Below are 27,028 nucleotides of genomic sequence, written 5' to 3'. Positions count from 1 at the left end.
TCTGTGGTGTGCTTCACGTCTGAGTAAATGGTGTCATCGTCTGCAGTGGTTTTCCCTGCAGCACACAGTCACTGAATTAGTATCAAGTATGTGTTCTTGTTATATGCCATTTTTAACAAAGAAACTCAAACAGCACAGTTCTGCTCTTAATGTGTTCAGATACTTTCTTTTAAACTCACCCTTAAACATAAAGCCTCTGTTCTGTTTTTTCTTTAACTCCTTCTTTGGCTTCAGTTCAATATCAACGTAAGTCACATCACTGGGTTCAGCTTCGGTTTCTGAAAGAGAACAGAAGCTTTCCGTCACCACTGTCTTTCTTCTGTCAACATCCAAATGTCACCCTCAACCAATTATTTATATTTAATTCACCTTTCTCTAAACCTTCCACTCTGTGAAACCAAAACTTGGAAGATTTTGTGAGAATAATTGTATTTGAGTTTTTAATGAAGTGCTGTATACAATTCATACCTTTTCCATGGGGTTTTGGATTTTTCACCTTAATTTCAGAATATGTCGCATCACTTGTTTTTATCACTGCATCATCTGATACAAAAAACATTTTATATAGAATACATATGAAAATAGTATTTTTTTTCATTTATTTTATTGCAAAGAACAACATAATCATTTAATATTTCCCTTACCTTTTTTTTTGTTTTTTTTCTTTTTACTAGTCACAATGCTGGCGTACATTACATCACTGGACATAGCTGCAGGATCGTCTACAAGAGAAGATGTTGTTTATATGTGACTCAAATATATTTTCACATCACATTGTAAAACAAATAATCTTACTGTTTTTTTATTTTTAAACCGTTTAAACTCTTGAAGTAATAATATTGTTGAAAATGTTTTATGAAATAAATTAAATTTGGGGGGAAGGAGATTGACCAAAACCCCTCCTACACTTGCTACACTCTACAAATCCTTCTTTCTCTCCTCAGTTTCTAGTTACAAATATATTCACATCCCACCCTCCCCTTCAACTCTTCAGTGACTGCTTTACCCAGAACTATCTTCCAGCTTTCTCAGTGTTCACCTCCCTTTTCTCCAGCTCAGTTCTGGGTAGGGTCTGTATGTGTGAAATATAATTTATTAAATATATGAACTACAGCTGGGTCCTGTTTTATCAGTAATGCCATGAGACAAAAGGTAAATGATCTTCTAGAGAGACTGTGTAACTAGTGTAAAAAGTGAACATTAGTGTGTATGCTGACACTGCAAACTGACCAGCCTGCTGTGGTGAGGACCCTGAGATCCACAGATTCTCACTCTGTTTGGTTTTCTGCTGATTTCCAACGGGACAAAGAGGCCCTGCACCACAGTAAAAGCAAACACATTTTTTTCACTTGGGTTCATTAGTTACAATAAGCATGTGTTTACATTTACATTTATGCATTTGGCAGACGCTTTTATCCAAAGCGACTTACAAAAGAGGATCTAACATTCAAACTACAGCACAAATTATACAAAATACCTTACATTAAGTGCAATATGCCAGGAAGTAATAAGTGCATTAAAGAAAGACATTCAGTGCAAAAGATACTCTCGGAAGAGCTGGGTTTTCAATGATTTCTTGAATGCAGAGAGGGTTTCTGTTGCTCTGATAGTGTTTGGAAGCTCGTTCCACCAGCGTGGTACCAGAGATGAGAATAGCCTCAACTGACCTGTACGGGGGGTTGGTCGTGTTAGTAGGCGCTCCTTTGAGGAACGGAGAGGGCGGGCGCTAACGTATGGTTTTAAGAGTCTATTGAGGTAGATGGGAGCAGAACCAGTGAATACTCTGAAGGCCATCATTAGTGATTTAAATTTGATGTGAGCAGCTAAGGGTAGCCAATGCAGCTCAACTAATAGGGGTGTAACATGTGCTCTTTTTGGTTGGTTGAAAACCAGGTGCGCTGCAGCATTCTGGATCATCTGTAGTGGTCTCACAGCACAGGCCGGAAGACCTGTCAGGAGGGCGTTGCAATAGTCAAGACGGGAGATAACTAACATCTGAACAAGGAACTGTGTTGCATGATGAATTGTGTTTGATGAAGTGATCCAAATTATACCTTAATGTCAATAAATTATCTGCATTTTTAACATGACTCTTTAAGCAACTCTTCAGGTTTTGACAACTTTTCATTATGAAGAATTTAAACATCCAAAATAAAAGCTTGTTAAATGAACCTACAACAACAGCAACAAAATACCGACCAGTCACATATTCACAATACACTGACCATGAGTTTTCAAACCTTTTTTTTTCTTGTAACAGCAGAACCAGCCCAGTATGATAATGAGGAGCAAGATAACAGTCCCCCCCACTGCCACTCCTATTATAATAGCAGATCCAGAACCTGAGAGTGGAAAAATATAGAGAATATCATTTAAAGTTAAATACTTTACTGTAGAGTTAGAGAAAGCATTAAATTACAGGAAGCTTTTTCTCACTTCTGACTGAGATCCAGCTCCGTGGAGACTCTCCTTTCTCTGGGTGTTTACAGTGGTAGAGACCTTCATCAGCCTTTGAGACTTTATGGATGGTCATCTCTCCTGTCGTCTGCTTCTGGAGAAGTACTCCATCTTTATAGAAATCAGCTGGGAGGAGTGAGGACTTTGTGGAGCGATATAAACAGCGGAGAGTCAGAGAATCTCCCTCAGACACAGAGTGGACAGGACTCTCCAGAATCACATCACCATCTGCAGGATAGAAACAGGAGTCAGTAAAAGTGTGCTGTGGTATTTAGTGTGACTGTATTTCGATTTTTATTACATTATGCTTGAAAAATTAAGCCCAATATCATCTTTCAAAACCTCAGTAGTCCTCTGTATTAAGCCCCTATTATTGATGAGAATAGTGGAGACTCACTGTGCACTGTGATGTTGACAGGATCACTTCTCTCTCCAGATTCAGACTGACACCAGTAAACTCCAGTGTCTGATGTGGAGAGGGAGCTGATGTTGCAGGTAAACCCTGGAACTGAAGAACAGTTGGACACCTGCTCACTGTGTGTGTATCGTCTCACTCTCCATCCAGCAGAGTCTCTGTGTCCCTCACAGCTCAGTGAGAGAGAGTTAGTGATGAAGTGTTGAGTTCTGCTGGGACTGATGATCAGAGACACTGGAGGAGAGTTACCTGAAAATACACAGAAGACGGATGTGTATCACGTTGCTGAATACTAACATAATGCTTGAGAAACACACTGTCCACAGAAAGAACTGGTTTAATGAATAAAACACATTGTGGAGGAAGATACACTTGTGTTTAAATGATATTTCACACTTCCAGTGCATACGTCTCCTTCAGATTCAAAGACAGATCAAATATTTTGACTTTGTACTAATAAATGTGGACTGTTCTGACTGTATATTCTTCACCGGCTCTAGTTCCTCACCAGTGATCCATAGCGGCTGTGGACTGCTGTACTGTGTGTGAAAGGCTGGTTCTCCTCTCTCTGCTCCACACACATAAACTCCTGTGTGATACAGAGCAGCAGGACTGAGAGTGTAGGAGCCTCCAGCTCCTCTTCTGCTGTCTGACAGGAGCTCTACAGAATACACCACTTTACCATGAACATCTGTAATCTGGGTTAAACCTTGTCTGTAGGGAACAGCTCTGTACCAGCTGAACGTCCAGCCTTTAGAGGAGATATTAACCTCACAGCTTAGAGTCACTGAGTCTCCTTCAGTCAGCCAGCTCTGTGGAGACACACTCAATACTGCCTGGGCTTCACCTGACACAGACGACATGGAGAATAGAACAGACACAAACATGTTTATACAGAGGGAGAAGATTATTACATACAGTATAATTAACAAGAAAATACACCTCAAACCCACAGACTCACCAGACACAGTCAGTGTAACAGCAGCACTAATCTCTGACTTCTGAGAGTCACTTTTCCTCTCCCCTCTGCAGGTGTATTTACCGCTGTTAGACTCTGTAACAGAGCGGACTGTAATCTCCTGTGATCTACTGAACTGCTTTAGTTCATTATTATCTTTAAACCAGATGTAATTCCACTCAGTGTCTCTTACTGCCTCTATGTCACATCTCAGAGTGACATTCTCTCCTTTAAAAACATGTTCATCAGGCTTTATACTGGACACCACAGCTGTAGGATTATCTGTAAAAATACAAATGATTAAATATCAGTTCATGAGACTCTTATTGAATGAGAGTTGGTTGTGAGATTATATTAATAATTTACCTTTTTATAATTATTCATTCATTCATTTATTGTCTGTAACTGCTTATCCAGTTCAGGGTCAAAGTTGGTCCGGAGCCTACCCAGAACCACTGGGCGCCATGTGGGAGCACACCCTGGAGGGGGCGCCAGTCCATCGCAGGGCAACACACACTCACACATTCACTCACACATTTATACTTTTGGAAAGCTTTGAGGAGCCAATTCACCTAGTAACCTGTGTTTTTGGACTGTGGGAGGAAACCCAAGCGGACACAGGGAGAACACACCAAATTCCTCACAAACACTCACCCAGAGCAGTTAATATATATATATTATTTAATCAGAATGGAAATGGTCACTAGTGAATCTGTTAAGAGTTAACATTAAAAAAGTTATATATCAGTTTAAAGATCATCCGTTATAATTTTGCCTCAGAGTTTCTAGGCTTGAATGAATAATTTTAGAAAATAACCTTTAACTGATATATTACCTTTAATCTGAATGTTCTTTAAACTTAAAACAATGAGCAGTTCAGCGGTGTCCAAACTCTTTTTAAACAGTATCATATAAAAAGTCTTAAGGGCCAGTCTCTCTTTCCAAATGTATCATTCATGAGTTATTTATAACAGTGTGTTTATAAAAAACACAAATTTACAAAACAGTTTGTATTTATTAACTACTGAATATTATTTTAGAGCATTAACTGCTGCAGGAAATCAAAAGAGTGTAAAATTCAACATTTTACTGCAGATACTTCCTTCTCTCTTGAAATCGCCGGTTCTCACGGTCTACTTTGAGGTTTCTTTTGCTGCAGCAATCACCAAATGTCGTTCTGTGAATTACTTTGTTGGTCCAGAGAAATAAACGGTGTTTATGTTTAGATTAGTTCATTAACACAGTGGTGCAGTGTCCTATACATTAGCGCTCTACTGCCACCGTCAGGCGAAAGGAAAAACTGCCAGGTGCCACAGGGCCACTAATGATGTATTCTTTAAAGTAAAGCCGCGGGCAAATTAAAATCTTACAACTGGCCGCATTTGTACAGCACTGACATAGCTCTTTTACAAAAAACATTCTCCAAAACAACAACCAGTGAAAGGTGTTTTATGAAACAAACACTGGCTTCATGCAAAAAACACTATTCTCCACCTTTACACTGAGGAGTGAAACTGTAGATTTATTTATTTATTCATTTTTCACCTCATTATGTAATAAATATATTTATGACGGGCCTCAGAGCTGTTTAGGTTTATGTTGTTTATAAAACTGGAGCCTCATGTTGGATTCATTTTTAAGGAAACAGCTAGATTTATTAGAAGTCTGACAAACACAAATAAAATGTACTCACACATTTAAATTAATAAAATAAGAGCTGCTGCATTCAGTTTTCTTAGTCGAGACACAGTCTAATTTAATTTTTCTTCCTTGTTCGGTCACATCTCTAGTTTCATTAAAAGTACAGTTCTTAATGTAATATTCTTTCATGTAATGTTCATAAAAATACACCACCCCACCCCCTGATAAAACTCACAGATAAATATGTGACGCTGTGGAAGGAAGATGTGTTATGAATTCTGAATAATGTTCACTATTTGTGTGTGTAGTGATGTAAATATAAATCATTACATGTTCAGTCCTAATAGCAATAAATATCATCACTTAGTGAAAGTCTCTTACTCACCAGTGACGTTTACCCAGAGTGCATCACTGTAGTGTGTGTAGTAGACTGGGTGTCCTCTGCCAGCTCTGCACCTGTACTGACCTCCATTAGAGTCACTAACTGAGCTGATGGTGTAGATGGAGGAGCTGGTGTTGATCTCAGGGCTCTGTGTGTCTCTGGACCAGTAGAAGGTCCATCCAGCAGACTGACCCAGTGTACAGTTCAGAGTCACTGGGTTTCCTCTCAGTACAGATTCATTACGGCTTGAAGTGAGTGTAGGTTGAGGTATTTCTTTAAAAAAAAAAACGTCCATCAATTAAAAAAAGTCCATTAATGGAATTTGTTTATTGGAAATCTCTTTTGTGTTTTTTTTTTAAGTTTAAAGAGTTTTAATATTTTACTGAAGCAAAGACAGTGAAAGTACAGTGAATTTTGATTTTACACCAAAAAACAGTGTCCGATTTTAAGTCACTGAAGCTATAGAGATAAATCCGTTTATACAGCGGAGCTAAAGACACAATGTTAATACATTAATAGTCATTAGTAATCCGTTATAACACATAGATAAAAAGGGCAATAGTGACCTACTGTTTGCCAAATAGTCAACCCACATCCATCTACATGTTAAACCTCGGATCTTGCCAAATACTGACCTTATATTGTCTTCCCCAGCAGTCAGCATTGAGCCTATTGGGGCAGTGTAATGTCAGTTATCCGCCGCTTGGGGCAGGTGCTGGCAGCAGCTCTCGATGTTTGTATCAGTGGGTAACGGAGGCGTTGAACAGTTAAACAGTGTTTTATGGCTCTAATGATGTAAATATCAGCCGCATAGTTCTTTTTGTTTGTTTGTTTTATTCAGCTGAGAGTTTTCTTCTATTTTATCTTCATGTGTACAGAACTCTCTTTGTGTTTCTCTCCATTTTGTCTCTGGATTCTGTTTTGGAGTAATTCTCGGGTTGTGTCTCGGCTCGTTTTTCTTGTTGGCGCTTTGCCCTTTTGTATCTAAGTCCAAACTGCTCGAGTCTGTCTCTAATCTAATGCTTACATCCAACAAGCAGCTGAAACTGCTTTCTTTACATGGATTTCCCTCGAAACAACGGAGGAACTCTGACTCCGGTAAAGTTGGTTTCATATTATATATTCAGATTTCTTTCTTCAATAGCTCTCAAACGGTGCATGCAAATGACTTAATACTTGCAAAGTATTGTTTTTGGGATGCAAGACAAGCAACTACAACTCAGTTTATGTCAGAAATGTTTGCCATTTAAAAAACACGAAATATATTGTTTTCTATGGGCTGCCGCCATCTCCGCGAGAGCTAAGGGACCGTTTACAAACTACACTACACAGTAAAAACGAAGGTGACGAACCTCACACATGATGTATGCTACATCTCCTACCTTGATAAATTTAACCATTACTGGCCCGTGGTGATACATTTTTCATTACAAATTTCAATAGATTTTGAACCTTTGATGATATTGTTTTTAAACAAATTGTATGTGATCAAGTGCCACCCACATGACGTACTACACCTGTTATTTTGGTAAATTTAACCCTTACTGGCCCGTGGTGATACATTTTTCATTATAAATTTCAATAGCTTTTGAACCTTTGATGATATGGTTTCAAAACAAACTGTATTTGATCAAGTGCCACCCACATGACATACTACACCTCTTATTTTGGCAAATTTAACCCTTGCTGGCCCGTGGTGATACATTTTTCATTATACATTTCAATAGCTTTTGAACCTTTTATAATATTGTTTCAAAACAAGTTGTATTTGATAAAATGCCACCCACATGACGTACTACACCTGTTATTTTGGTAAATTTAACCATTACTGGCCCATGGTGATACATTTTTCATTACAAATTTCAATAGATTTTGAACCTTTGATGATATTGTTTCAAAACAAGTTTTATTTGATCAAGTGCCACCCACATGACGTACTACACCTGTTATTTTGGTAAATTTAACCCTTAATGGCCCGTGGTGATAAATTTTTCATTATAAATTTCAAAAGCTTTTGAACCTTTGATGATATTGTTTCAAAACAAGTTGTATTTGATCAAGTGCCACCCACATGACGTACTACACCTCTTATTTTGGTAAATTTAACCATTGCTGGCCCGTGGTGATACATTTTTCATTATAAATTTCAATAGCTTTTGAACCTTTGATGATATGGTTTCAAAACAAATTTTATTTGATCAAGTGCCACCCACATGACATACTACACCTCTTATTTTGGCAAATTTAACTATTTCTGGCCCGTGGTGATACATTTATCATTACAAATTTCAATAGCTTTTGAACCTTTTATGAAATTGTTTCAAAACAAGTTGTATTTGATAAAGTGCAACCCACATGACATACTACACCTTTTATTTTGGTCAATTTAACCATTGCTGGGCAGTGGTGATGGGTTTTTGAAAATAAATTTCAATAGCTTTTTAACCTTTTATGATATTGTTTCTAAACAAGTTTTATTTGAACAAGTGCCACCCACATGACATACTACACCTCTTATTTTGGTCAATTTAACAATTAATGGCCCATGATGATGCATTTTTGAGAATACATTTCAAAAGCTTTTGAATGTTTATTGAAATTGCTCAGAAAGAACATGTAGCTGTTTGAATGAAGTAATGGTGGGGTAGGCAATAATTTGAGCAGCTTTTTTAACAGGTTTTAAAATATTTTTATTGACCAACTGTCAATATTTTGCAGAATGTAAGTATATACACACAAAACAACAGCAATAGTTATAATCCAAAAAAATTACTTTCAATGTAAAAATTAAGTTGTCTGACTCATGAGAGAAACAGAAACAGAGACTGTTTGTCTGTAAAGGGCCATTGTGGATCTAGGACATTGTCCAAGACAAGTAGCAACACATCTCATGTTATGCATTACATAAGGTAGTCTCTGTTTCTGGGAATGTCTGCTCCAGCTTTCTTTAAATGAATCCTGTGGAAACACCAACATTTTGCATACACCTACTGTATGTACACCTCTGGCAAAAGTTATGTCTCTCATGAGTCAGACAACTTAATTTTTACATTGAAAGTAATTTTTTTGGATTATAACTATTGCTGTTGTTTTGTGTGTATATACTTACATTCTGCAAAATATTGACAGTTGGTCAATAAAAATATTTTAAAACCTGTTAAAAAAGCTGCTCAAATTATTGCCTACCCCACCATTACTTCATTCAAACAGCTACATGTTCTTTCTGAGCAATTTCAATAAACATTCAAAAGCTTTTGAAATGTATTCTCAAAAATGCATCATCATGGGCCATTAATTGTTAAATTGACCAAAATAAGAGGTGTAGTATGTCATGTGGGTGGCACTTGTTCAAATAAAACTTGTTTAGAAACAATATCATAAAAGGTTAAAAAGCTATTGAAATTTATTTTCAAAAACCCATCACCACTGCCCAGCAATGGTTAAATTGACCAAAATAAAAGGTGTAGTATGTCATGTGGGTTGCACTTGATCAAATACAACTTGTTTTGAAACAATTTCATAAAAGGTTCAAAATCTATTGAAATGTATAATGAAAAATGTATCACCACGGGCCAGCAAGGGTTAAATTTGCCAAAATAAGAGGTGTAGTATGTCATGTGGGTGGCACTTGATCAAATACAGTTTGTTTTGAAACCATATCATCAAAGGTTCAAAAGCTATTGAAATTTATAATGAAAAATGTATCACCACGGGCCAGTAAGGGTTAAATTTACCAAAATAACAGGTGTAGTACGTCATGTGGGTGGCACTTGATCAAATAAAACTTGTTTTGAAACAATATCATAAAAGGTTCAAAAGCTATTGAAATTTATAATGAAAAATGTATCACCACGGGCCAGTAAGGGTTAAATTTACCAAAATAACAGGTGTAGTACGTCATGTGCGTGGCACTTTATCAAATACAACTTGTTTTGAAACAATATCATAAAAGGTTCAAAAGCTATTGAAATTTGTAATGAAAAATGTATCACCACGGGCCAGAAATAGTTAAATTTACCAAAATAACAGGTGTAGTATGTCATGTGGGTGGCACTTGATCAAATACAACGTGTTTTGAAACAATATCATAAAAGGTTCAAAAGCTATTGAAATTTGTAATGAAAAATGTATCACCACGGGCCAGTAAGGGTTAAATTTACCAAAATAACAGGTGTAGTACGTCATGTGGGTGGCACTTAATCAAATAAACCTTGTTTTGAAACAATATCATCAAAGGTTCAAAATCTATTGAAATGTATAATGAAAAATGTATCACCACGGGCCAGAAATAGTTAAATTTACCAAAATAACAGGTGTAGTATGTCATGTGGGTGGCACTTGATCAAATACAGTTTGTTTTGAAACCATATCATCAAAGGTTCAAAAGCTATTGAAATTTATAATGAAAAATGTATCACCACGGGCCAGTAAGGGTTAAATTTACCAAAATAACAGGTGTAGTACGTCATGTGGGTGGCACTTGATCACATACAACTTGTTTTAAAACAATATCATCAAAGGTTCAAAAGCTATTGAAATTTGTAATGTAAAATGTATCACCACGGGCCAGTAAGGGTTAAATTTACCAAAATAACAGGTGTAGTACGTCATGTGGATGGCACTTGATCACATACAATTTGTTTAAAAACAATATCATCAAAGGTTCAAAATCTATTGAAATTTGTAATGAAAAATGTATCACCACGGGCCAGTAATGGTTAAATTTATCAAGGTAGGAGATGTAGCATACATCATGTGTGAGGTTCGTCACCTTCGTTTTTACTGTGTAGTGTAGTTTGTAAACGGTCCCTTAGCTCTCGCGGAGATGGCGGCAGCCCATAGAAAACAATATATTTCGTGTTTTTTAAATGGCAAACATTTCTGACATAAACTGAGTTGTAGTTGCTTGTCTTGCATCCCAAAAACAATACTTTGCAAGTATTAAGTCATTTGCATGCACCGTTTGAGAGCTATTGAAGAAAGAAATCTGAATATATAATATGAAACCAACTTTACCGGAGTTGAACACTGGTGTATTTTTTCAGTAAAACATAATAAATATAATAAATAATAAAAACATAATTAAATCTGTGAATCATTATGTAACTTACACATGAAAACTGCTGATTTTCAGTTACTGATCAATTCCTTACCAGTGGTAAACAGGTCAGAGACTGAGAACCACTGTCCAGCAGCTAGAATCATCTACACACATTAGACGTGTTGCCTGCCTCTAGTTAATAATATTAGGTGCTGCAGCTTATTGAAAATACAGCAGTTAGAACACTGACCAGAACAAAGAGAACCGAGAACATCTCCCCGATCCTCAGGTCACTGCACTGGCTCCTGATTAAACACAGGATTGATTTTAAACTGCTATTAATTGTTTATAAATCAGTAAACTGCCTCAGAACTAAATATATTTCAGATCTGCTTGAAGTGTATGAACCCAGTAGAGCCCTCAGATCACTCTGGACTGGTCAGTTAGTAGTGCCCCGGGTCAGAACCACACAGGGGGGGCAGGTTTCAGTCACTATGCTGTCTGCACCTGGAACAGACTCCTGGAAGACATCAGATTTGACCCAAATATTTCACTCTTCAGATCTACACTAAAGACCTTCCTGTGTCTTTGATGAACACTGCACTCAGTGTCACACTACAGTCTGCATTTATTCCTTTACATCTCTAATTTATTCTATGTCTTTTATTTTCTTATCGACTGTTTATAACACTTTCTTTATTTTCCTCTTTTATTAATTGTAACTCTCTCAAAAGCCCTTCTGAGGTGTTAGATCTTCAGTTTAACAATGTATTTTCTGTTATTGTTTTGTGTGCATTTTATGATTTAATTCTTATTTTATTTTTATAAAGTTGTAATTATATTTTAAAATGTTAATTCTTCTACTGTAATGTTTCTGTACTGTTTTGTAAATCATTTTGAATTGTCATTGTGTATAAAAGGTCTTCTATAAACTTGTCTAATACAGATATTTTCAGGGATTAAAAATGTCTGAACACAGGGCAGTGATCTGAGAGGTCCGATGGTGGACCAGCAGTGGTTTGCAGTCAGTGCCAAACATTTCACGCCAGTGGACGGATATATGCTGCTGTCTGGGACAGAAGACCCTGAATGTTGTTTTATTTAGTCCCACAACGTCAGAACAAAGACTGATCTGGGAAATGTTCTTTTCACAACTTAATATTAGACACAATTAGAAACAATCTGTTTCAGTTCACAACAAAAACGCAGCAGAGAGAAAGGTGCTTAGAAGAAGATATGCACTTCCCATCCGGCCCACGAGGGGTCCTCCTCTCCAGAATATTGACTGGCGCTCCATCAGCGGGTTGACCCTCAGCAGCCCCCTTCAAACCCCCCTCTCTCTCCCACAGAGCTCTGTGCCCAGCGTTGTGTGAATTCTCTGCACATTTCTGAGCGGGTTTCTCCTGCAGTTTTTAAATCTCTTTTTCTGTTTCTGATCGTGGCTCCTTTATTCTCGCTGGGATTTTTGGATCGCGGCTTGTACTTGTTTACCTCGTGTTTTTGTCTTTTTTGGACTCTGTGCTCTGCCCCTGACACTGGTTTTTGATCTGTCTCTGGAAACTGTCCTCCTTGTGATTTCTCTGACATTGATCTGGACTTTGATTCTAAGGTTGTTTCTCTCTGTTGTATTTGTTAATAAAACCTGCAAATGGATCCAGTTCACTCTGTAGACCCTTCATTACAGGGTTATTTACCTGATAAACACACACCCATCACTGGTATATGATGATATTTGTTCCTTTTACTTTTTAAAAATAAATAAATGTGCTCATTCTGTGCTGTTTGAAAGACACAAATGGACTCTGTTTGTTTCCTGAATTTGGAAAATGCTACCGCTCCAGTTTGTGGACGAGATATTTTCACTCTCCAACAACCTGAACATTTCTTATTTTTCTCTTCCAGTTTGTGGCGGTGGATAAACTCAGACTAAGCTTTACTTCAGTGATCAGTGAAGGTTTTGCTCATGAAGCAGCTGATATGAGACGAGCTGTGGTGCTGTGAAAAAGCCAGTCGTGTGAATGAAGAATCAGAGTCAAACTATGTAAATATTTAAATAATGAAAACCATAACTTGTAAAAATGTGCTGGAGCTGATAATCCACCCACACTGTCTCCATCAGAGAAACAACACTTAAAGCTTTCATCTACGCTCCTGAAAACATCCATTCCTCTGCTGTGAGCTATATTTCTAATGCAATATAATGTAATAAAGGTGTTACACTCACCTGATACACTCAGACTAACAGAGTTACTGGTCTCTGTGTATATTTGGCCTGAAGATCGTGCTCCTTCACAGGTATAAACACCTGCACGAGACCCATCAACAGAATCGATTTCATATTCCTTCTTCTGAGAATTTTGGACAGCAGCATTATTCTTGAACCACACATATTTCCCATCAACTCCACTGTTTATTTCACATGTCAGAGTGACTCTCTCTTTGATGAAAACACCTGCAGCTGGCTGGACCTTCACTGTAGGCCTTGGTCTCACTGTCACAAAATAAAAAGTCAAAGTGAAATGATTATTGTAACAGAATAAAACCTTGTATCTCCTTTTATTAAACATTTTTGACTGAATATGGGAATAACAACTGTCTTCTTTCTTCATAACAAACAAATAAAAAACATGGTCAAACATCCTAAAATATAAACAAAACTTTATCAATCCCCTGTAAAGTTATGGATTTGAAAAGAAATGTTTTCTTCTGAGAGCAATCCTTCTGACATTTTTAATTTATTTAATGTCTGTAACTCTTTATCCAGCTCAGGGTCGAGGTGGGTCCAGAACCAACCAGGAATCACTGGGCACAAGGTAGGAACACACCCTGGAGGAGGCACTAGTCCATCAGAGGGCACCACACACACGTATGTATACTTTTGAGTCACCAATCAACCTACCAACGTGTGTTTTAGGAGTGTGGGAGGAAACCAGAGCACCTGGAGGAAAGCCACATAGACACAGGGAGAACACATCTCCTCCACAACTCCTCACAGACACTTACCTGGAATGGGGCTCGAACCCACAACCTCAGGACCCTGGAGCTATGTGACAGTGACACTACCTGCTGCACCACCCTGCCGTCCAATGACATACATGAAATATTACTAAACATCTATAATCATAATTCTGAACTCATTTGTAAAAACTGAAACAGAAGTCATCCCATAACTCTGACTGTAATTGAATGGTATCACTGTAGAACACAGAATAATAATCTCCCTGAGCGCTGCACACTGGAACTCTGTTCCTCCTGGAGTACACACTGCTGCACTGACTGTGTTGTTGTGTCTATCTTCAGGAATCAGAGGAGGGTGTAAATACTGAGAGTCTTTCCTCCAGAAAAGCTCCATCCAGTCGACTGTGGCAGCTCACAGCTCAGAGTAACTGTGTCTCCAGTAAAGACTGTGCTCTGAGACTCCACTCTCAGTCTGGGTTTTACTGCTGATATGAAATGATGAAGTCAGCACAGCGGCTTTTCTTTTCACAACAAAAGAAAGTTACACTGTGGTGTGTTGGAAAAGTAAGTTACTCATTTTCTCATTTACAGCTACAACAATTAAATATGAATCTTCATCTGTTTATGATCAGCTCGTCTACAGAAGACCCTGAGTGGTGTTTTATTTAGTCACACAATGTCAGAACAAACACGAAGCTGGAGAATGTCATTTTACACCATTTATCATCTGACCCATTAGGTTTTATCTAGAAAAATGTACATAAAAATTGGAAAACAATCAAAATCAAACCAATCTGTTGCAGTACACCACAAAAATGCATTAAAAAAAATAAAGAGAATTTTTTTTTGTTCTGGAGGCAGCGCTGCCTTTGAGGCAGAACAGATGTAATTGATACCAGCCAAAAGACAGTGATGAACCTGATCAGCACACACTGGGTGGAGATTTTCAAACACCATGCCGTCAACCTGTAAAACTCCACCTAGACCCCGTGTGTGTGTCTGCTCTGACTGTCAGACATGTCTCTGGAGGAAATAAATGTACAATAAAATTTCATTTACTGTATGTTACTGTAGACTTAGTTCTCTTTCATAATTTGTTGGAAGTGCTGCCAAAAAAATGGTGTATGATGTAACTGACTCAGAGGAACCTGCAGAAAGTTATAATCCTCTGCTGCCTCTGAGGCAGATTCTGAAGAAGTAATTTCCTACGCATTTGAATTATGACTGCTGTCTGCGGAGGAGCTGTGGAGTGTTATACAATAATGTCCTGCTTCCTCTGAGGCAGAGGCTAAGACAAAGGGGAATAGCACATGATTGCTGCATCTAAGGAAGCAGAGCATTATTTTGTCCTTCTGCAGTTCCTCTGAGGCAGCAGTCATATCATAAATCTGAAGGAAAGCACTTTGGAATCTGCCTCAGAGGCGGCAAAGCTTTATAACATTCAGCAGCTTCTTCAGAGTCAGTTACATGTTCCTCCACTGAAGCAAAACCAAAATACTGAGCTTTTTGCAACACTTTTAACAAATTATAAACAGAACCAAGTGTACAGTAAAAAAGAAAGTTTATGGCATTTATTATTTCTTCCAAAGACGTGTCTGACAGTCAGAGCAATTAAACCATGAGGGACTAAGTGGAGCTTTACTGGTTTATGGCGTGGTATTTGAAAATCTCCACCCAGCGTTTGTGAACCAATCACATTCACCCCTTCCTTTTGTCTGGTTCCTAATTACATTCCTTCTGCCTCAAAGGCAGCGCTGCCTCCAGAACCAGTTTGTGTAGTGATTTTGCACACAAGCAAATATTGTCTGGTGCCCCATCAGCTGTTAATTCTCCCCTGTCTCCCGTTGACCCTCAGCAGCCCCCGTCAATCCCCCCTCTCTCTCCCACAGAGCTCTGTGCCCAGCGTTGTGTGAATTCTCTGCACATTTCTGAGCGGGTCTCTCCTGCAGTTTTTAAATCTCTTTTTCTGTTTCTGATCGTGGCTCCTTTATTCTCGCTGGGATTTTTGGATCGCGGCTTGTACTTGTTTACCTTGTGTTTTTGTCTTTTTTGGACTCTGTGCTCTGCCCCTGACACTGGTTTTTGATCTGTCTCTGGAAACTGTCCTCCTTGTGATTTCTCTGACATTGATCTGGACTTTGATTCTAAGGTTGTTTCTCTCTGTTGTATTTGTGAATAAAACCTGCAAATGGATCCAGTTCACTCTGTAGACCCTTCATTACAGGGTTATTTATCTGATAATATATATATATATATATATATATATATATATGTGTGTGTGTGTGTGTGTGTATGGAAAGTGTCCTTTCTCTTAAATGAGTTTGAGATAGGTGCTATATGAACTAACCCTATTATTATTATTATTCATTCAGGGTCACGGTGGGTGCAGAGCCTACCTGGAATCATTGGGTACAAGGCAGGAATACACCCTGGAGGGGGCGCCAGTCCTTAACAGGGCAACACACTCACACCTATGGACACTTCGGAGTCGCCAATCCACCTACCAACGTGTGTTTTTGGACTGTGGGAGGAAACCGGAGCACGCGGAGGAAACACACGCGGACACGGGGAGAACACACCAACAGACAGTCACCCGGAGCGGGTATCGAACCCACAACCTCCCGGTCCCTGGAGCTGTGTGACTGCGACACTACCTGCTGCACCACCGTGCCACCCATTATTATTATTATTATTATTATTATTATTATTATTTGTTATATTCCCATTTTTAAACAAATAAATGGACTCATACATTTCTGACACAAACACACAACTGGAGTCTTTTGTTCTATATTTGTTTCTTAAATTATTAAATGCTACTGTTCCAGTTTGTGAACGAGATATTTTCACTCTCCAACAACCTGAACATTTCCTCTTATTTGTATCTTCCACTTTGTGGCGGTGGATAAACTCAGACTAAGCTTTACTTCAGTGGATCAGTGTACTTTTTGTTCCTGAAGCAGCTGGTTTGAGATTAGAATGTGATGAGAGTGTGCTGTGAAAAAGTCAGTCAAGTTCTTAAAGAAGGGGAGTCCAACATTGAAATATTTAAATAATGAAAAACCAATCTTCTAAGAATGTTCTGGATCTGAGAAACCACAACAGCTGTCCCCATAAAGGTGTCACACTCACCTGATACACTCAGTGTAGCAGAATCACTGGTGTGTGTGTGTGTGTGTGTGTGTATTTGGTGTTCAAATCTTCCACCATCATCTCAGTACCCAAGAAATCAGCCTTAACATAGTTGAATGACTGTCGTCCAGTGGCTCTGACGCCTGTGATTATGAAATGCTTCAAGAGGCTCTGGCTTTCACACATCAGAACTGTCACCGCACCTGACTTTGATAAACATCAGTTTACATATAGATCAAATCACTCCATAGAGGAGGCCATCACAACTACATAGATCACCACTACACTCCACATCACACTGACAAATCTGGAGGAACCTGACAGTTATGTGGGATGTAAACCCTATGCTTTTCACACTTTTCACAGATGACTACACCCCCATTCACCACTCTTATACAGTGGTGGAAACCCTGAAGTTCCTCAGAGTCTACACAGGTCTGAACACCTGACATAGTCCTCTAACACCTCTCACCTGGTTAAGAACGCCCAGCAAAGACTCTTCTTCTTCAGGAAGCTGAAAAAGGCCCAACTGCATCAGGAGCTGATGGTGAATGTCTAGAAGCACCAAAGACAGCATCCTGACCCAGTGCACCATGGTATGGTATGTGAGCTGCACCATAAAGATCTGCACTGTGGTGAAATCAGATCTGTGCATAACTGGAACAGAGCTTTCAGACTTGGATGTGTGTATGTTAGCCAACCGAAGATGAAAGCTAGCAGCAGCATCAAACAACCACACACACTCCGCTCACACACTGTTCCAACCACCACCTTCAGGTAAACGGTTTACAGACAATAAGATTTCACACAAACAGACTGAGGAACAGCTTCTTTCCTAGAGCTGTGACCTCCATCACCCTCTCCCTCTCCCAATCCAGACAAACATGCTAACGGACTGAAAGCAGACAATAGGACTGTATAGAATCAGCACACTTGGTACTCACAAGTATTTCATATTCATAACTATTTATGTACAGTGTTTATTATACTTTTATAATTCTATTTCTCCATTTCTGAATCTATTTTATTTTGTTGTTGTTGTTGATGCTACTGCGTCTACTGAAGAGATGCCGTGCAAAATGTCATTGTATCTGTTTAAATTACAATAAAGGTTCTATTCCTTGTATCTCCATTTTTGATGTTTGTCAGTTTTTGACTGAAACTGGAAAAAACAAGTGTGATTTTTTCTGTGACAGATTTTTTTGACAAATAAACCAAATATACTCAAACGATATTCAAAAATATATAAATATAAATATAATTTTTTTATTTATTCTCCTGAAAATCTACTGCTTTAGAGTTTCCTTCTGAGAGCAATGATATTCTTCAGTCAGGGGGAAGTCTCTCGCTCTCTCTGTTGCATGCTGGGAGTTTGGAGGGTGAAGGTGCATGGAGAATGTGTGTGAGACGCTGAGAGTAGGCTTTCGAACTATTTTGTTTTTGTTTCTATTTCTATTTTACTTCCTGGGTCTGTTTTGTAATGCACTTTAGTGTGTTGATGTAAGAAGTGTGTAGTAATCTCGAGGCGGAGCGCAGGGATGGCAGCTCACCTGAGCGGTGGGGCCCGACCTCATTCACTCCGTCATGGCGTGAGATGTGAGGTGGGACCCGAAGTTGTGGTCGAGCAGGTGTTACAGGCAGTGGGGGAGTGTGTGGGCTGTGAGAATATAATCTCGGCCTCCAGGATGAACAGAGCCGTGGTGGTGTTTCTGGCGGAGAGGGAGCTCGTGTATCGGGTGATTGAACGTGGAGTGACGGTGAGTGGTGAGTTTTTTCCCGTTACTCCGCTGGGAATAACAACTACTAAAGTTACGATCTCGAATGTACCTACGTTCATCCCGGACGAAGATATCATACGTGAACTGCCTCATTTCGGAAAAATAGTGAGTGCGGTTAGAAAGATTGAGCACTGAGGCACGTTGACTCCTTCAGAAGATCAGTGCTAATGTTTCTGGATGTGCAGGAGTTAAATGTGTCTTTCAGAGTGCTGTGTGAAGGGAAGTCTTATGCTTTATGCGAGTACTGGTAGAATGAGGTGTTTTGAATGTGGGGACATGGGCCATAAGCAGTTTGGTTGTCCACACAGAGAGCGGGACAGTCCTGTGGCTGGGCCTAGTGGAGCTGGAGATGTGAATCAGTCACAGACTGTAGAGCCGGGTCTGGACTCTGATAAAACAGCTATGGAAGAGACTGTACAGACTGGTAATGTAGAAGGGAGTGGTAGACAGGAGGGTGGTGAGGAAAACAGTAGTGAAAGGGCGGAAGGAGTAAAGGGGAATACCTCAGAAGTTGATAATAAAGAGGCTGGTGGTAAACGGAGCAGAAAAAAACGACACTGTGATGAGAGGACGACTGTTGTACAGCCTGGTGGTGAACAGGTGAATGTTTGTGGTGAGCTGGGAGATCAGAAAAACAGTGAGCAGGAAACCTCAGCTGGGACAGGCCAGGTGTCAGAGGTGCAGACTGGTGTTGAGGCGTTGGAACAGGATGGAGCTGTAGTACAGGCCCAAACAGAGAGTGATGGGGCACTGTGGGGTCGCTCTGTGCGGGAGGGACGTGTACTGAGACGGACGGTGGTGTAGCAGAGCAGGAGGAGGAGATGGGGGTTTTTAATTCACAGGATGATGATAACTGCTCAGATATTTCTGACATCAGTGTGTCTCAAGTAGTGGGCGTTAATCAGCTCTACACCTTAAAGGACATCACTGATTTTCTGGACGATACTTTTGGCAGATCAGTTAATGTTACAGATTTCTTTCCAGATGCTGAAAAATTCATAGCATCAGTTGCATATTTACGGAAGTCAGCGAGCTTTGACGAACTGGATAAAAAAGATTTCGTTTAAAGCATCACCTGGCGAAACTGAGGAGGATTGTGGCCCAAAAGAAAAAAACAGCTGTAATGAGCACTTCACTGTGTGTGATTCTCTCTTCCCACTGTTTTTCTTACTTGTTTTTTTCTCTTTTCTCTTTTACAATCTCCTTTGATGGACAGACTCAGGATAGGTTCCCTGAACATTAACGGGGGTAGGGACAGGATGAGAAGGGCTGTAGTGGGGGAGTATATAAGACAGAAAGGTGTTGATATGCTTTTCCTCCGGGAAACTCATAGTGACGTCGATAATGAGGCTGAGTGGAGGAAGTGGTGGGAAGGGAATATCTTCCTTAGTCATTTTTCTAATACTACAGCAGGAGTGGCAGTGCTCTTTAATAAAAGACTGTGTCTTTCTGATACGAAGGTCACTAATTTGGAGCATGGCAGGATTTTAATTATAAATAGTGTAATTGAAGGGACACAGTTCCTGTTTGTAAATGTTTACGCTCATAACGTTGGTAGTGAGAGAGTACGCTTGTTCTGTAAAAACTGAAGGATGAACTGCAGCAGACTGATACAGATCCAGTGCTTGTAATGGGAGGAGATTGGAACTGTACGTTAGATTTTAGGGAGGACAGGATTGGAGAACAGCCGCACTCTCAGTCTTCTGAGGTGTTGGAGGGGGTTGTCCATCAGTGTGAACTGGTGGATGTGTGGAGGGAATCTAACCCTGATGTGTGACGTTATACATGGGTACTTGTGAAAGACTGGCGTGGACAGGTACAGCTTGTGCCCTTTTACAATGTGTGGAGGGTATGGGTTACGACAAACATCTGTTTATTTTAAATTTAAATGAAATGGATGTGTCAGCTACATCTTTGTTTTATCAGTCCGTCCTGAGAGCCTGGTCGAATGTGCTGCGTGTAAATAGAAGAGACAAGCCTCTAACTTTGGTAGAACAGGAGCCTCTGTTTTATAACCCTCTCACTCAGACTAGTGTATTAGCATCGCAGTTTGTTCGAAAGAGTTTTTTACGAGCTGGAATTACTACAGTCGCTGGTCTGAGGACTGAGGCCAATGAACTGTGTGCACAGACTGGTGTACGGTCCGCTCGGTTAATGGAGAGGTTGAAAGGACAACTGCTTTCTGGATTTCCTTCTCATTTCAGAGAGCTTTTGGAGGGTAGCTCTACAGGGAGCCAGCCTTATCTTTACATTCCGATCACTGCAGCAGCTCTAGATTTTCAGGAGACTGAAGGTTCTCTTCTTACTTTTAAAACCCCACAAGTGACATCACTGGAATTTGCCAGTAAAAGAGCATTGTATGAGATTTTTTTTTGTTAAAGTGTCTCACGGGAAGGTTTTAAATAGAGTGAAGGAGTCATGGTGGTTGGATCTGTTGGCCCCAGACTCTATAAACCACCCATACAGAAAAGGACAGCTGATCTACAGTGGCGTGTACTACATGGGGCTGTGGCCACGAACAGACATGCGGCACGCATCAACCCCACTGTTAGCAGCAAAAGTATATTTTGTGGTCAAGAGGAAACACTAGAACATCTATTTCTACACTGCACCCGACTGACTGCTCTGTTCTTGTTGCTGAGAGCGTGGTTCAGTGCGTTTGGGGTGGTGTTGACTAACTGTTTGTATTTATTTGGACCAAAGTATAAAGCGGCACAGAGAAAGACGGTTGTGTTGCTGAATTTTTTGTTGGGTCAGGCTAAGATGGCTGTGTGGTTGTCCAGAAGAAACAGCATGAATGAGTGGTACCCAGGAAGTTGATGAAATGTTAAAAGCTCTGATAAATATGAGATGAAAAATGTAATTTGCATTTTATAAAATGACCCATAGGCGGGAAGAATTTAGTTTAATCTGAGCCCAGAAGGGTATTTTATGCTCTGTTCATGAGGGTGTATTATTGATCTCATTGTAATTTATTGTTTATTTTTATTCATTTATTTAATTTAAATTTTTCCCCCTCTTTTCTTTCTCTCTCTCTCTCTCTCTGCGAGAGTTTTCTGGTGTTTTTGCCAACTTTTCTGATTTTCTTGATTTTCTACTTTCTATTCTTTTATTTCTTTCTCTTTATGAGAGCATAGTGAGGTTGTTGGTACCGAACTGTTTTTGGCCGGTGGTGAGGGGTTTGTAGCTGGCGTCATGGCCTCTGAGGCCGGCATGATGACGCTGTCTCTCCGCCATGGCGTCAGGTGTGTCCCGGAGAGCGGGCGACGGTGGAGGAAGTTTTGTTAGCGGTCGGAGAGAAGGTAGGATGTGAGAATATTTACTCGGCTTCTCGCATGAACAGAGCAGTGGTGGTGTTTTTGGAGAAGGAGAGCTGTGTGAGCAGCCTGACTGAGTCGGGGATCCGGGTGAGGGGAGTGCTTGTGCAGGTCAGTCCTCTGCGTGCCCCCGCGACCCGTGTTGTTGTGTCTAACGTTCCGCCGTTTATGAACGAGGCGTTTATGAAAGAACTGGCTCGGTTTGGCAAATTTGCCGGTGCAATGAGCACGATTCCTCTCGGATGTAAAAATGAAGCAGTTAAACATGTTCTGTCTTTTTGGAGACAGGTTTTCATGTTTTTAAATAACCGTGATCAGACTATGGACGTGAGTTTTAGGGTTAAACACGGGGAGGGCTCGTACATTGTGTTCGTGAGTACGGAAAGACTCCGCTGTTTTGAGTGTGGAGACATCGGCCATAAACAGTTCGACTGCCCACACAGAAAAGAGCAGCAGGGGGCGATGGGCCTAAACAGAGTGGGTTAATGGAGGGGCAGCAGGTAGGGGACAGAGGTGAGGAGGTAGCTGAGGACTTGGGGTCTGAGAGTAGGCCTGAACCCGTCAGCTCTGCAGGTGGAGAAGGGGTAGATGGTGATGGGCCTGATGTATTAATGAAGGTAACCCTTACCAAGAGTAATAGTAACGTTAATGTTAGTATTGTATCTGTGAACACACCCAGTGACCTCACTGACTCGGTCAGGCCTAGTGTTAGCCCCCACAGAAAGGCCCAGTGTAAAACTGATAAACTCGTGGAGGAGGGTGGAGGGTCAGTTCTGAAACAGGATGATGTGATTGTGGGCTGTGTGCGTGATGAGTGTCTCTGTGACTCGGGGGAAGCTGTGCTGGACTCCAAGGAGGAGAGTGTTGTATCAGACTGTTCAGGGCTGTCTGAAGTACCTGCCAGTTTGCCCTGTAGGCCGGGCTTTTTTTTCGGCTCGGACCGGTCCGTCTGAGACCTCCTCTGAAATAACTGAGCCCCCAGAGGATGTTTATTCATTCTCAAAGATTAACCGGTTTTTGAAAGTTACAAAAGGTAAAAGGAATGTAGATCAGTGCAGTACGCCACTAAGAATGAGGACTTTGTCACTGTCCCCTAAGAGACGTTTTAGACTGAGGAAGTGGATAACGATTGCACGGAAAAGTTTGATTATTTCCTATGTGTAGTTTTTCTCTGGCACATCTGTATCTCTGGTGTTTACTGCTTTTGGGCGATGGTATTTTTCCCTGTGAACACTAAGGAGACTACTGAAGATAACTGTATTAATGGATGTGAAGAGTGTGTACAGCGCATGCAGCACGGGGGATTGTGGAGACTGTTTCGTGTGGTTGGAACACTGCCGGACTCAGGAGGAGGGTGCATTTCGGGTAAACAGCCCATAAGAGACTGGAATCCTCATGGCGGAGCATCAGATATGAACTACAGCCGCCAGTAAGAGTACTGTCCAGGAAGTGGAGACAGGCCTGCGGCGTCCATTGCCTCTCTATTGACTGCTTGATTTTGACTGTCCTATTTGGATTTTACACGGACTTTGCCAGAGGCTTGTCTATGAGGAATCTGCACTGGACTTGCAACTGATGGAGAAACAGAGTGGGGACTCGGGCGCTGGATGAGAGACTGAAGTGTTTTGAATGTGAAAGACATTGTATATTTCTGTTCAGTTTGTTTGATCATGTGGTGTGCTGATCAGCTACTGTGATGGTTTGGTGATGGAGTGTGTGTGTTATGTGTTTGTCAGATTAATGTCTATTTTTGTTTTTTGTTAAATAAAGTGAAATGAAAGTCTCTCTTTCTCTCTCTCTCTCTCTCTCTGCCTTGTCCAGCTCAGACTCTGTGTCCAGCCCCATGTTGAAGGCTCTCGTCACACAGTTATAAATAAAATAAACTGAAGGAGTAAATGAATAACTATAGGACACTGTTGTAAAGGCAGTGTTGTTGATGAACGACTGGAGACAGAGAGATCTACAGAGAATTTACACTCATTTTAAAGCACAGTTACTTATTACTTCTAATATTTGCTGAATTTAACAACACAACACTGTGGCCTGAGCAATGAGGCGAGACAAATATTATATTTAACGTATCATCTACAGGAAACAGACTTAATGTTCGTTCAAAACTGAATGTAGTTTGACTGTTATTTAAAATGAAGAATAAAAATAAAACTCAAACCCACAGACTCACCAGACACAGTCAGTGTAACAGCAGCACTGATCTCTGACTTCTGAGTGTCACTTTTCCTCTCCCCTCTGCAGGTGTATTTACCGCTGTTAGACTCTGTAACAGAGCGGACTGTAATCTCCTGTGATCCTCTGGATGTGTACAAACTGTAATCTTTAAACCAGATGTACTTCCACTCAGTGTCTCTTCCTGACGGTACGACACACCTCAGTGTGACAGTCTCTCCTCTAAACACTTGTTTATCAGGCGCTATGTACAACACAGGTTTAGGACTCACTGTAGAAAAAGAAAAATCACAATTCATAACACAGTTATTAAAATAGTATCTTATGAATGTACCTCATTATATTATTAATAACAATGAATCAGAACAGAATTATTCACCAGTGAATCTTTTAAATGATAATGTATTTCAAAAGAGAGCCTTAATATAATATCTTTCTTTTTTTTATCTTTTTAAGTGTCCTTCCTGGATCATTCTGTCTCTAAATGGTTCTAGTGACGAACAATTCCAGATAATAACTGTTCACTGAAATAAAACATTTACTTTGGGAATTGTTTAAAATTAAATAATGCCACTTTATCTTTTACAAAATGTTTCTCCTAAGAACCAACAGTGAAAGAAGTTTTAGGAACTAAAGTGGCCTCAGGCAAAGAACCCTATTATTCATTGATTCATTTTCTGTAACGGTTTGTTCAGTTCAGGGCTGTTGTCAGGAGCCTGGGAATCACTGGGAACAAGACAGAACACCCCCTGTGGACGGGGCACCCATACTTCACACGTCATCACTCACTCACACACTCACATATTCAGTCACACATTCACATATTCAATCACACACTCACTCACATATTCAGTCACACACTCACATATTCACTCACACACACATTCAGTCACACACTCACATATTCACTCACTCACACACTCGCATATTCAGTCACACACACATATTCAGTCACATATACACTCACTCACATATTAACTCACACACTCATTCACACACACACTCATTCACACACTCAAATATTCATCAGACATCTATTTTATAAAAAAATCAATACATTGTTTACGACGGGAAGCAGAGACGTTTACACATTAAAGTAAGATGAATAAAATCAGAGCTGCATTCAGTTCTTACTGTCAGGGACTCCCAGAGGGCAGACTGACGGAGACAGACGCACTCGCTAACACACCGTACTTTATTTACAAAAGAATATAACAAAACAAAGACAGGCAACTTCAATATGATATAGGAAATGAAGTGACAGAGACAGACAGACCGGACTAAGCAACATGACACGGAAACAAGGTAAGCGAAACACGATTTGGGAGAATGAAACGAAACGACGACATGGAAAACATTGACGAAGAAACAGCGGAGACAGACAGACTTGAGAATGTGACAGACTTGATAACCTGGACTGAAACAGTACAAAGAACGAATGACCGACAAGAGGAAGTGATAGAAGCGGACTTAAATACTAAACACAGATGAGACGCACCTGAGACAGATAACGAGGAGGCAGGGTAACAAATGAGACACAGACGAGGAGGCGGAACAAAGGCGGGACTAGGGCAACAACAAACAGAGCCATGTGCTAAGAGAGCACATGGCCAGGAAAACAGACATGACAGGACGAGGGCGTGACACTTACGTCAAGGTGAAACCTAATTTAATATTTCTTCCTTGTTCTCCCATTTATTGAAATTGTCACCCATTTGGCAGAACCACAAGCACATTTCACCTAGTTAGTCACAACAGATTCACCCTTTTGTCAGAACCTTAAGCACTTTTCACCTATTAAGGCACAATTTGCAAACATATTTTCACCCACTAAAACACATTTTGCAAAACTGAAACTCAAATAAAGCACTGGTATAACAACTTAAACACAGCCTCTCTAAATTGATCACACGTGACAAATGATGTGAAGAAACCAATATCAGCCAGTACAAGGGTCCCGGTCATAGAAGTTTCACTGTGGATAGAAACAGAGAGGCAGAGTAAGGGGAATATGTGGAAGAGGCAGAAGAAGAGGGGGGACAAGCCGAAGAATGATAATTTCAGATGAAATACGGACAACCATCATTGACCACGTTCTTGTCCATGGATTGACTATGAGGGAAGCAGGACTTCAAATTCAGCCCAACCTGAGAAGATTCACAGTGTCCACCATAGTCCGAACATTCAGAGAGGAAAACAGGTAATTGCTTTATTCATTTGGTGTATGTTTACAGTATGACTCAATACAGATCTGTAAAAAGGTTTTTCATTACATGATTTTCCTAAAACATTTGTAGGCTTAGTGCTGCATGCAATATTTTGTAACGGCATGTTCTTTTGTAGAATCACAAGACTGCCACATCGCAGGGGAGGACGTCTATGTTGAACTCACACCAAGAGACCCTCATTGTTGACATGGTCCCTCAAAGACAAGTGTAATCATACTGCGTGAAATACAGCAGAGAACGTTTCAACTGGATTCCTCAGACCATCCACATGAATATATTTATATGGATGAAGCTGGGTTCAATCTCGCCAAAAGGAGGAGGAGAGGCAGGAACGAGATTGGCCAATGAACCATTGTTGCAGTCCCTGGCCAGCGTGGTCATGTTATGTGCTTCCATCAGCAATCATGGGGTTCGCCACCATCATGCCACATCTGGGCCATACGACACTCAAAATCTACTGGCTTTTATGAGTGATCTTTCAGATATTGTGTTAGGGCGTGAGCAGCAGTATCATGAACAGACAGGACATCCTGTCCA

General features: G+C 40.2%; 1 protein-coding gene across 1 annotated transcript in view; it reads right to left on the bottom strand.

Annotated features, from left to right (window-relative positions):
• Positions 1-27,028, bottom strand: part of LOC136666289 (Fc receptor-like protein 5) — an 82,048-nt gene that overhangs the window by 33,787 nt on the left and 21,233 nt on the right. Inside the window, exons 5-10 of the mRNA XM_066644387.1 lie at positions 24,262-24,534; positions 5,857-6,126; positions 3,834-4,112; positions 3,381-3,719; positions 2,855-3,121; positions 2,437-2,685 (exon numbers count right to left, since the gene is read on the bottom strand). Of these exons, the coding sequence (XP_066500484.1) occupies positions 2,437-2,685; positions 2,855-3,121; positions 3,381-3,719; positions 3,834-4,112; positions 5,857-6,126; positions 24,262-24,534 (1,677 nt within the window). The remainder of the gene's footprint in view (positions 1-2,436; positions 2,686-2,854; positions 3,122-3,380; positions 3,720-3,833; positions 4,113-5,856; positions 6,127-24,261; positions 24,535-27,028) is intronic.

The sequence above is a fragment of the Hoplias malabaricus genome, chromosome 14, assembly GCF_029633855.1.
Source record: "Hoplias malabaricus isolate fHopMal1 chromosome 14, fHopMal1.hap1, whole genome shotgun sequence".
Taxonomy (NCBI): Eukaryota; Metazoa; Chordata; class Actinopteri; order Characiformes; family Erythrinidae; genus Hoplias; species Hoplias malabaricus.
This window is presented reverse-complemented; position numbering and strand designations above follow the sequence as displayed.